The following is a 12,041-nucleotide window of genomic DNA, read 5'->3' as shown; positions in this document are numbered from 1 at the left end:
CCATGTCTCTACAAAAAAATTAAAGAATAAAAATTAGGCATGGTGGCACGTGCCTGTAGTTCCAGCTACTCAGGATGCTGAGACGGGAGGATCACTGGAGCCCAGAAGGTCGAGCTGCAGTGAGCTGTGATTGCACCACTGCTTTCCAGCCTGAGCAACAGAGTGAGACCTTGTCTCAAAAGAAAAAAAGCAGGAGAAAGAAATTTGTTAAAAATCCTTATTATATCTAATGATACTTTGTGGAAACTGATCCCTTTTTATATCTTTTCATCCTCCTCCCCCTTGCTCCTTACCCTTCAGCAAAACAGCCCCCTCTTTTAGACCTTGAATGTATCTTTTGGCTTTGGGGCCTTCGTTCGGGCTAGTCCCTCTGCCTGGAACACTATCATGATTTTGACTAAACCACCCTTAGGTCTCTGCTTACACTTTATGTCTTAAGAGAAATGAAACCCAGGAGCCCCCGTTCTTCCCCATGAGGCCGTCCCAGTGCACCCTGCATTTTTTCACCATAGTGCTCATCCCACCTGGCCTAGGTGCCTTCCCAGCTGATCGTCAGCGCCACGAAGACAAGGACAGATTTGTTTGCATTTCTATCCCGGTGTCTAGCATAGAACAGGCAGGCAAACGCAGTAGGCACTTGGCATTTTTGCTGGTCAAATTGGAGGCAATAGATGGGGCCCAAGAAACTCGATGTTGAGAGCTACCAGTGTGTGTCTTTTTTAAGACAGAGAGGTAGAGATTAATAGACTTACTCATTGGGAATAAGTTTTTCAGTTGTCTGGTATCATCTGAGAAGTGAATGTTGTAGACTGTCAATATTGAAATAGAAAGCAGTAAGAACCTTTGTGGTAGAGTTTGGGTTAGATAGGAACAGAATATTTTATCTTTGACCCATAAGATGCTGGATTTATCCATCAGTAATTGTTGAGTCTCCTAGTAGGCGAGCACTTTACAGACACGGGCGAGCTATAAGCCCCAAAGAAAACTCCAGGTATCCGAAGTTCAGTAGCTTGTATTTTCAGTAGCTCTTCATGGAAAAAGATTATTCTTTCTCAGATATTTCAGACAATTCTCAGTGAGATCAAAGCATACAATCACTTTCCTTGCTCTGTCTGGCTGATGATACCTACAGGCATGTGGTATCAGCTAGACAAAGAACGCCATTGTCTTGGCAAAGCACAGTACTCCCCCAGCCCTCTGTACCCTGCCAGTGCCAGGTGCCACATGTAATGAAAACTCTCCCTTGCCCACAGCCTGATTTCTCTAAAGCCCTTGGTCTTTGTTCATTTTCTAGTCCAGGCCACGCCAGCATGCTGATCTTCTGTGGACTCTCTTTGCTCTGTAGTGAAGATGACTGGAGAAGAGCTGGGTGGGGCTCATTTCTCTCAATAGCTGGGCCAGAACAGGAGTGCAGGTTCCCAGTCGTGGGAAGTTCTTCGCTTCCTCTCGGTGTTCCTGCCCCTTCTGCCATGCTTGTTTGCTCTAGCTGACGCTTCTGGCATCTGAGAGCTGCGGGGCGCGTGGGACACACACGCTGTGATAGATCCTGCCTGGGTTGGGGGAGATGCTGCCACTCTGCGTCCTTTTAAGCAGCCTGTTGCTTGCCAGGCTATCTGAACGCTCTCCAGGAGCCTCCTTGGTGTTAATGAGGAACGAGGGCCACTTCAGGATGAGACAGATGGAGAACTGGCTTCTTTTGATAAAGAGGAATCGTGTTGTTAATCGTTACGTGGGGATTTTCCCCCCTTTGTACTATGCCTTTTGCCATTTTCATTTATCATCCCGAGATCCTTTTAACAAGGCCAGAATGAATGTCCTTATGAAAATTTGGAAATAGCAATGTGCTCACACAGAAGTTCACAGTTACGCTATTTCCTTTACTGTGAAAAAGTCCCCCACCCCACTTTCCTTCCTGTTAGAAACAGTTAAGGTGCATGTGTGTGATTTATTTCATTTTAATTATAAACATCTTAAAAGCAGGGAGCTTTTTAATTTCATGCGGCTCTCAAGCTTGATAACATGGCTTTGTGTACTGTGGCTGTTCAGTACAGGTGTGACTGTGGTAAGATGGAGTCTAGGCAAAGGGTAGTTGGGGCAACAGAGATTGGTGTGAAAGACAAGGAGTCCCCACACATTCACAGTGTACTTCCGTGTCTTCTGGAAAACTAGATCTAAGAAAAAGCCAAGTTAAATAGGGAGTCGGAGTGAGCAGGAAGGAGTCATTGGAAGTTCAAAGCCCACTTTCCCAAGTGGAATTAAGCAACCAAAGGGATCAGATACCAGACACTGGATTATTTACAAAATGTTATTCCCTCCTGCCTTTATAGAGAAGAACTCACCCTAAGCCAGAGGAAAGGATACCATCATGATGCTGATGAACTGATAAATTACCACTGAGTGACTGGAAAATGGAGTTTCCAAGCCACCTGATTTTAAGGCTGACACTAGGTTTTCTGTTGGTCTTGGTGGCTCTCCTTGGTTGTCCCTGGATAGAGCGCAGTCACCTTTTCCTCAGAAATGAAAGACACTTCCAGATCCCCTGGGCGCCGACTGTCCCTCGGCGTCCTCCTCCGTTGTCCGGCGCATGCTTTTCTTTTTTGGAAGATGCGCCTAAATCGCCTGTGCTGCTTCCCTCCACCTTTGCAGTTTTTTTTTTTTCCGCTTGAAGCGTACTGTTCTGTCTGTGCAGTTCTTAATTTCCTCTCCTCCTGGGAAATTTCCACCGTGCCAGGAGGCTAGGAGACAAAGGAGATAAGGCTGTGAGAGTCACAGAATGTCAGTTCTGTGCCCCAAGTAAATGTGGACTTTCATGCTTTTCTCTGGGGTATGCTTTTTAGGTAAAGTTTATCTTTTTCATTTTATTCTGTTTATGTTAATGGAAAGATCATTTGGAGATTGTTTGCTGTTTACTCAGTTACGCTAACTCATGTTGCCAGTTTTTTGGCGGCTCCAGCCAAGATCTCTCGCCTCTGACAGCTTCTGCACTCTCTCCTTCCTCCTCTGATTACGCAGCCCAATCTGTCACCCGGACAACGGGGGCCTGGACCCTGCTGATGGCTTTCCACACACGGCAATAATGACTTTTGGCAGGCCGGGAAGGCGTCAGAGGCGAGTGTGCTGCGTCCCTTCTCAGAGAGACGGCAGGCCCCCTCTCCCTGTTAGTAAAAGCACTTTGTGAGGTTCTTGGGTAAATAAATGAGTCATTTTAATCCAACTGACAGGCTGGCACCTGAGCAAGCTGCCTTCCATCTGTACTCCTAGGTCTCATGGAGGCAGCCAATTGTCAAGCCCAGGGCCTTCAAGGCCTCACCGTTGAGTGTCTTTCAGAACTGACTTTAGCAATTCTTTTGCCCTAATTAGGTTAAAGGAATAAAATGGGACTACATCTAAGTTCTAAGAGGAGACGCAACAGAATCTTCTGCTGAGTCTTGGGCAGGTCACGATGTTCTGTTGGTCTGATGCAGCTGGCCGACGGTGCTCCAGGGAGATGGAGCCTCTGCTGCTTCCCAGGGTCCTCTCCCAGGGTGGGGCGGGGGCAAAGAATGAGATGTGATGGAGGAGGAGAGTGCAGAGACATTGAAATCACTTCTCCGCCTGATTGCCATCATGCCAGTTCTTACTTCACCGGGATCCATGAGATTTATAAAACCTCAGAATACTGAGATTTATAGTTCTCCAGATATTTCTCACATACATGGTCTCATTTGATCTTCACAACAACCTCATGACGTACGTAGCATGGTTCTCCCAGCCATTTTATAGGCGGGGCAGCCGAGGTTCAGCTTGCTGAACGGACTCAGGCGGATTGGACAGCCCCGAAGTGGGACTGGACTTGGGCTTGCCTTTCCTTCTCCTTATTCGCTGTGGTAGCCTAAAAAAATGGTTGACTTCAACTGGGGGAGAGAAAGCAAGGGATGTTGGGCAGCAGTTGGCTCTTCAGTGAGGTTCCCCCAACACACGCATTAGTGGGAGACCAGAAGATTGTGTCTTAGCCTGTTGTCCAGAGCTAGGTCAGCCAAGTACGAAATAGAACCTTGAAGACACAGTGACAGGCTGCCGGCACCCGTCATCGCTGACTGTTGCAATGTGTGGACTCACAGTGAGTTTCTTGAATGTCACACGTTATTTTAGAGTCTTTAGAGTCTTAGCGTTTCCTGGTTGAATTTACTAAGCCATTGAGCATTACATTTTTTACAAGGCATGTCTGTGAAGCTCAAGCAGCCTGCTGTCTACATGTATCTCCCACTGCAGTGCACTTAAAGAAAATAAATCATTTCTTAACAAGAGCTTTGCAGATGTAAGAACTCATCAGTGTTTCTAAAAACAAACTGTAGTTGGTGTAGAAAGCGGCTCCCGCTCCCCTTTAGATAGAGAACATCCTAAATTGTGTTCTCAAAGGCATCAGCACTGCAGCATCAGCCTTCAGCTTCCAGAGCCTGTGGGAGCTGTCTGAAAACTCTTTGTGGGTGGTTGACACACTTTTAGTACATTTAACTTCTGCTTACACACTTATAAATGCAGCCTAGCCAGCATTCACAGGAAACCCACAAATCTCAGGTACAAGTGAAGGCAGACAAATCCTGAGGTACCCTCAGTGGTCCTTCTACGGGAGCGATGGTGGGGCAGTATCTTCCTCAAGTCCTGCCTCTGACCCTGGGGGATGCAGGAGCGTGTTTCTTTTTCTTTTTTTGAGACAGAGTTTTGCTCTTGTTGCCCAGCCTGGAGTGCAATGGCGCAATCTCAGCTCCTTGCACCCTCAGCTTCCCGAGTTCAAGTGATTTCTCCTGCCTCAGCCTCCCAAGTACCTGGGACTACAGGAATGTACCACCACTCCTGGCTAATTTTGTATTTTCAGTAGAGATGGGGTTTCACCATGTTGGTCAGGCTGGTCTTGAACTCCTGACCTCAGGTGATCCACCCGCCTCGGCCTCCCAAAGTGCTGGGATTACAAGTGTGAGCCACTTTGCAGGAGTGTGTTTCTTAATAGAAACTTCACATAGTATTATTGTTTTTCAAAAAAGCTATGTACATATGAATCCTTTGTGATACTTAAAAGAAAAGTGGGTGGGGAGTGGGCTGTTTTTACAGAAGTATCCCAGAGCTGCAGAATGGAAGGAAGAGTCATCAAGGTAACAGTACAGACAAGGACCAGCAATAATCCTAACAGGCTTGGGTGAAAGGTTTTAGGAAACAGGACCATGTTATTCGCTTGGTCTCAAGGTATCACTCCCCAGTTACTTACTCATTACAAAGGAGAAAGTCACCTTCACAACAGAGGGACCCATACAGGACAGACTTACCCAAAGTGTTTCCCCGAGCTTGTTGCTGCCAGAATTCCTAGCCAGAACCTTACCACAAGGAAGCAGTTAGACAAATCCAGTTGTCCCATGTCCTCAGGAACATTTTGATGTTCTTAAAAAATGACAGACATTGAAAACTAAATAAGTCAGTCAAAGGCAGGCGTATGGTTCCAAATTAAGGAAATCTACAGAGACATAGTGGAGTGTGCAATCTGCCGTCTGATCCTAGTTTAGGAAAGAAAAACAACTGTAAAAGGCCTCGTAAGGCGTGGTGGCTCGTGCCTGTAATCCCAACGCTTTGGGAGGCCGGGGTACGAGGATCACTTGAGCCAAGGAGTATAAGACCAGCCTGGGCAAAAAGAATCTAGATTACCTGGGTTTGGTGCAGCTTGCCTGTAGTCCCAGCTACTCAGGAGGGGGAGGCCAGAGGATTGCTTGAACCCAGGAGATCTAGGCTGCAGTGAGCAGTGATTGTGCCACTGTACTCCAGCCTGGGCAACAGAATGAGACCCCATCTTTGAAAAAAAGACATCTTAGGTATCGTTGGAGAAATTTGAATATGGACTGTTTATTAGAAAATGTTATTCAGTGTTAAATTTCTTAGGTGTGCTAATGGTGGTGTGGTTATGTAGATCAGTGTCCTTTTACTTAGGAGGTATGTGCTAAAGTATTTAGGGCTAAAGTGTCATGATGTGTGCAACCTACTTTCAGATGGTTCAGAAAAATGTGCCTGCATATGTGTATGTGTGCGTGCAGGTGCGTAGATAGAACGCAGACGGGCCAGAGACTGGCAGTGGTAGAATCTAGATGAAGAAGTTACCATCTGTATCTCCTTCATCTAGATTGTTCTAGTCTCTTAACTTTTCTATAGGTTTAAATTTTTATAAATAAAAATGGTAGGGTAAATGATAAGAATTGATTGTTAAAACCAAAGCAAATAACACAGGAAAATACAAAGAGAAAAGTAAAAATCCCCCTAGATCCTCTGTCCAGACCTAACCACAGTTGGTGGTTTTGTGAGTCTCTGTCAAGGTGTTGGTTCTCCATCTGCCTACTTAATGTTTTTTGGTAGTGTTACTCCCGCTCTCTTTTTCTTTAATTTTTTTGGTTAAAACCAGATCTTTTGGAATACCCTACACTCAGGATTTGGCTAGTTGTGTCCTCATGGTGTTCAGCATGTTCCTCTTTCTCCGTACTTCCTGTACACTAGTAGTTGGATCTAGATACTTGCTTAGATTTAGGTTCTAGGTTTCAGGTTTTGTTTTGTTTGGCAAGACTATGTCATAAGTGATACTCTGTATTTCCTATTGTGACAGCTGTTTATGTTTTAAGATTATGCCAAGACACTTCTATGGTCTGAGTCAAAAGTATCAAGGCTCATTAAAGAAAGTCTAGCTTCCATCTTTATCCTGTCCTTCCTCTTCTCTTCCTCCCCTGGAGGTAACTATTTTCTTGAGCTTTGGGGTTCTTCCCACCATTATTTCTTACTGAAATATAAGCAAATATGTTTGATGGATTTCTAGAAGTGATACTGTTCTGGGTCAAGAGCAAATGCACATATAATTTTGCTGGATATAGGGATTCCCACCAGCAGCATATGAGGGACATAGGATTATTTTTGGTTGTGGAATGTGGTATAATATAATATGACCTTGAAAAAGCAAAGCAGACCTGGATTTGAGGATTATTTCTACTTCCCGGCTGCGTGTCCGAGAAGAAAATACTTAATCTCTCTCAACTATGGTTTTCTCATCTGTCAAATGGGGTGATAGTTGCTTTGAGGATTAGTCAGATAATGTAGGTGAAATTCTCAGTGCAGTGTGTGTTGGGTACTAAGTGTTTAGTAAATGTTGACTGGGACACTTGTTGTGGCTGTTATTCTTGAAGAATGAATGCTGAGTGCTAAAGTATGCTAAAGACAGGGAAATTCCTGCTTTCTAGTCTGCTAGAATGGTGAGAGAACAGAGAAATTTTGCTCTTTAGGTGGTGACCAGGTGAAAAGATAAATAAAATTAAAAATCAGTCTCCATTGCTTTTAGTTTTTCAGCTATCTAGCTAAGTCTTTGAAGTGATTAATGGGTTTGGCCTGTATTCTAATCCAGCTATCAGAAGAGGTGGGATTACTAGATCCTTGCTGCTTTCTGAGGCCAGAAAGCAAAATCCTCAGTAAATACTTTGCACTTCTCCCCCGCAGTGAATGCCTTGAGGGGAGATGTTCCAGAACGCACCTCTAGGCCAGCTTGTTGTTAGGAGTTGCTCATAGTTGTGGGCTGGGGATGATAATCCATAAATGTGTTCATCATCAAGTGGTTTTTCAGATAAAATGTAAATCAATAAAACATGCTAGAAGTGTTCAGAATTCTTTACATAACACAACTAATAATTACTGCTTAAGCTCCTAGGCTACCTGTCGATTCTTTTAGCAAAGAGTGTTGTGACTCTCTCACCAATGAGTTCTGTAGAATTTGCCCCTAAATCAGAATTTTTAATCACAAGAGGACTGCAGTGGGTCCCTGAGCCCCCTAAAGTTGTATGCAGGAGCGTGTGTGTGTGTGTGTGTGTGTGTGTGTGTGTGTGTGTGTGTACGTACATACGTACCAGGCGTACACATGTATTCTTGAATGTGCGTGCAGTGTTGGGGGTGAGCTCTCAGAGTTTGTGTTAGATTATCAAACATATCCAGGGCCCCAGATAGGTTCAGAAACTAAATGTTAAACCATATTCTTTTCTCTTTTAAAGGATGTTGCAGCTCGGGGCTTAGATCTCCCTCAAGTCACGTGGATTGTTCAGGTAATTTTTCAGTTGTTAAGGTGTAAGCTTTAGGCAGGAATATGTGATCATGAGTAGATGCATTGGCTTTAAGTAGAATAATTATTATTATTCTCTTGGGTGTTGCCCTGGTAACCAGGCAGCAAACCTGCCTTATCTGTACAATTCCTCTGACATCTTTCCCTAACCCAGCCCACCTCACCACTGCAGCAAAACAGCCAGAATGTGCGTTCGTGGGAGGGAGGTGGCGGGCTCTCCTGCTTCCAGACTAATTCATGTCACAAACCAAAATTTCAACAATCTGAAAATAACGGGAATTATCTCGGCCCCTGGGAGACCTCATTGTGTCCAGAAGGAGATGGCTCAGCTGTCCTGAGAGCTGTGTCCATGTACATTGACCTGCAGGGAGCAATTAAGTTCCTGACAGCATCTTACACATACCTCTAGTCTTAGACACTTTGCCAGAGGGTACAGGTGTTAGCACTAGGGTCTAATGGTTTTAGTTTTGTTTTTTCTTTTTGTTAGTCTGCAGAATGGTATTTTTAAGCCCTTCTTTGTGGGTTCTGGGAGACACGTACCCTGTTGACATGAGTCATGGTTTATTCACAGTTTAGTGGGATTGCATGCCTATCACTGGCCAGGAAATCTGATCTGCTCACTGCAGGTGATCACTTTAGAACTGGAGGCATTGTGTCTCCTTTCCTGCTGGCCACAGAGCGAATCGAAGATAAGACAATGATGATTTTTAATATACGGGATGCCAGACGTGCAGAATTGATCATTTAGAGCTTATATGGTGAATATTGATACATTTAATATGCCTAGCTTCCCATACGTTATATTCACCTTGGCCCTCAGCTCTTTGATTTGTGTAGCATCAAAGGGCGGTGGGGGGAAGGAAGAATGAGTGGATGGTCAGTTAGCTTTAATGATGACGAAGTTATTGCCAAAGAAAACATAAAATGCCATGTGTAATCCATCATAATGAGTGATAGAGTCTGCTCTTTTCCCTGAGTCGGCAGTCCTCTCCATGCAAGCGGAATCACGTCCCTACCTGCAGGGAACCTGCCCCTCACCTGCCCGCATTCTGTAGAATGGCCTTCATTCTGAAGGACTGCGTGGGGCTGCGGCAGGCTGGAGGGGACCAGCTCCTGGGGCCTGCTCCTGGTGGCCCCGCAGCAGAGGTAGACTCTGCCCGCAGAGCAGGGAGCCCCTTCATCCACACCCTCTAGTGTCCTCCGGACACCTCACCCTGTGGCCTTGTCTACCAAGGAAGTAGGTCAAGGTCATGTGTCATCCTGGAGAAATTTACCCCCACCTGCCTACATTTTCACCTCGTACAGTCACTGCAGTGAAAAGATGCAAATAAGAAAATGAAGAGACCTGTGGAGAAGTAAAATTAAAAAGGAGATATTGGGATGAGAAGACATCTCGTTTATCGGAAACTTGGCCACTGTTCACATTTGCGTGTCAGAGCCTTGTTATTTCCAATGAAGCCAGGAGTTTCAGGGTTGAGTGACTTCTCCTTGTGATTGTGTTAGGGTAACCATAGCACCAGGATTTAATTCTTGGGATACCTGCAGGCAGGTGAGGGGTATTGCACTTCCAATTAATGGCAGTCCCTTGATCTATGAATGCCTTCATTTTTGTTACCCTTTTTAGTACAACGCTCCATCTTCACCTGCAGAATACATCCACCGGATTGGAAGAACCGCCCGGATTGGCTGCCATGGGAGCAGCCTGCTCATTTTGGCTCCTTCGGAGGCAGAATATGTCAACTCATTGGCGTCTCACAAAATCAAGTGAGTCAGAAACCTGAATGGGGTTTCAGCTGATCTCACCTAATTAACTTTCTGTCGCTTTTTACAGTGTATTGGCCTTGTAAGCTGACGAAGAGCCATTAACCCTTGTGATCCCTAAATGAGTCCCAGAATAGCCAGTGGCAAAAACTAAAACCCATAATATCCTCAGCACATGACAGTTTTCATTGCGTTGCCAGACTAAGTCATAGGGTCTGTTGTACTCAGTTTTCTTTCAGCGGCTGTTTCGTTTCTCCTGCTGCAAGGTAAGTGTGCATCATCTTCACAGCTTCTGAAAGGCTTTTTATTCACAACTTTTATTTCTTGCAATTAATGATTTGTATCTTCAAAGTTGATTTGTCTTTTAAAAAAATAATGCTTTTTACTCATCACACAATTTCCCTTTCCCAGGAAGATAAATCCAGGGGAAAATGACTTTGAGGCAATTGAAGTCCATGCTAGACTCAGCCAGGATGTTCAGCTGCCATCTTGTGTGTCACAGTTCAGCACCTCGTACCCCTGAGTAAAGCCCTGGGTTCCAGACCTGGCGGCTCTGCGGCTCTGCTGCTGAATGGGATAGTCTTACTTCTTTTTCCTTGCCCGGCCCTGTGTTTTATGTAAAATATCAAATAAAACTACAACACCATTTTCTCCCCTAAAGTACAGTGCTGGAAAGAAGCATTGCATTATGCATTGGAACAGAAACACCCTAGCAGGCAGCATGGGAGCCTCTTGGGTGCGCAGCCCACTCACTTGCAGGAACCATGTGTGGCTGTCCCCACCAGGCCCTGCCCCACCTCCCACCTGCAGAACTCGGCCTCTCATGCTAGTAAGACTTTCCCAAACTCTTTCAAGGCTGTTAGTGTGAACGCCTATGGACTGGGGCTTATTCAGAAAATGTGCCGTGTGTCCTGCAGTGTTGGGGGTGGTGGGAAACTACTCCTGGCCTGGTAGTCATGCCGGGGGGCCAAAATATAGTTGGGGTTTTCCTTTCTTCAGTGTGTTCCTTATCTTAACACAATCTGTCAGTCGAAAAGAGTGGTTTTTATTTTTTAAGGAAGATGTGCATATCGTATCTTATTAGTGAGAGAAATCTCATATAGATCAGTCAGTCACTTTAACCCAGCACTGCTGAGTTCTGAGCTCCCTCAGCTGGAGGCTGACTGGCCTCTCTTTGTGGCCCTTTCGGCATCGAAGCCGTCACCCACCAGGCAGGTGTAGCAGAAACCCTGGGGAGGTTGAAATACAAGCCTCTGGCACAGCCGGTTTCCTTTTCTTCCCTGACCCTGTTCTCAGAGGCTGGGAGCCTGTCACAGTGCTGCTGGGGGCTGCTTTCCTGTGTCATAGGAATTTGTGTACATGCAGAAAGCACTTTCAGAATTTGGTGTTGTGGCCCCATAATAGAAAATGTAGTCACCACACCTTAACAGCACTATCAGTCCCTCCATGCTTCTTTTCCTCTTCCTTCCATTCTAGAGCTACTAATTCCCATTCTCCCGTTCCTTCCTGGCCGCAGCTCTCTGGATGTTCCCCCATGCTCATTCGCTGTGACATGACCTCTTCCTAAGAAAAATGAGTGACAGCAGTTACAGAGTCCAGTGATAATTGTCTAAGGCCAGAGTTAACAGCAGAGGTGCCCCTCTCTTTGCTCTCTTCATTTTTCTCTAAGAACACGTTCAAGTAGATTGCTATGAAGGGCTCACATGTAAAGCTAAAATTGAGAAGGGAAAACGGTGATTAGTAGAGGCACAAAGTATTAGGGAGTCAGTATATTTTAAAGACATAACAAATCCTGTCATCTGCTGTGATGATCTTGTCTGGAAAAAATAGTGTGCCTGCATTTGCATGACTCCCTTCTTTTTAATCCCACATTAAAAAGGGGAGAACTCAGTGATAACACAGTCTCTTCAGAAAGGAGGAGGTGTAGGTCTTTTGGTGGAGACTCTGCAGGGTGGTGTAAGCACATTTACATGCGGAGGGAAGGGTCCTTGCGTGAGTCCCATTTCCCTGGTGTCTGCCCTGAACACTCACTTGCGGGGGGCTTGGGCCAGGACGGCTGCCTGCCTCGTGGGCTTGCTGTCATCATCTTAAACAGACATCAGAATCCGGGTTATTATGTTGCAGTCATGCATTGTTCTTCCCAATTTCTGTTTGAGGAAATGCTCTACGTTGG

At 45.4% G+C, this 12,041-nt stretch overlaps 1 protein-coding gene across 4 annotated transcripts in view; it reads left to right on the top strand.

Moving 5' to 3' along the window:
• Positions 1–12,041, top strand: part of DDX31 (DEAD-box helicase 31) — a 77,299-nt gene that overhangs the window by 32,009 nt on the left and 33,249 nt on the right. For 2 of the 4 annotated variants that reach the window (XM_012457927.3, XM_064371712.1), the window contains exons 15-16: positions 8,040–8,090; positions 9,732–9,871. In XM_012457927.3, the coding sequence (XP_012313350.3) occupies positions 8,040–8,090; positions 9,732–9,871 (191 nt within the window). The remainder of the gene's footprint in view (positions 1–8,039; positions 8,091–9,731; positions 9,872–12,041) is intronic. The other 2 variants (XM_064371713.1, XM_064371714.1) reach the window with 1 other exon arrangement.

Source organism: Aotus nancymaae, unplaced genomic scaffold, assembly GCF_030222135.1.
Source record: "Aotus nancymaae isolate 86718 unplaced genomic scaffold, 86718_ANA_hifiasm-v0.15.2.pri h1tg000158l, whole genome shotgun sequence".
Lineage (NCBI taxonomy): Eukaryota > Metazoa > Chordata > Mammalia > Primates > Aotidae > Aotus > Aotus nancymaae.
Note: the sequence above shows the minus strand (reverse complement) of the source record. Positions and strands in the feature narration are given on the sequence as shown.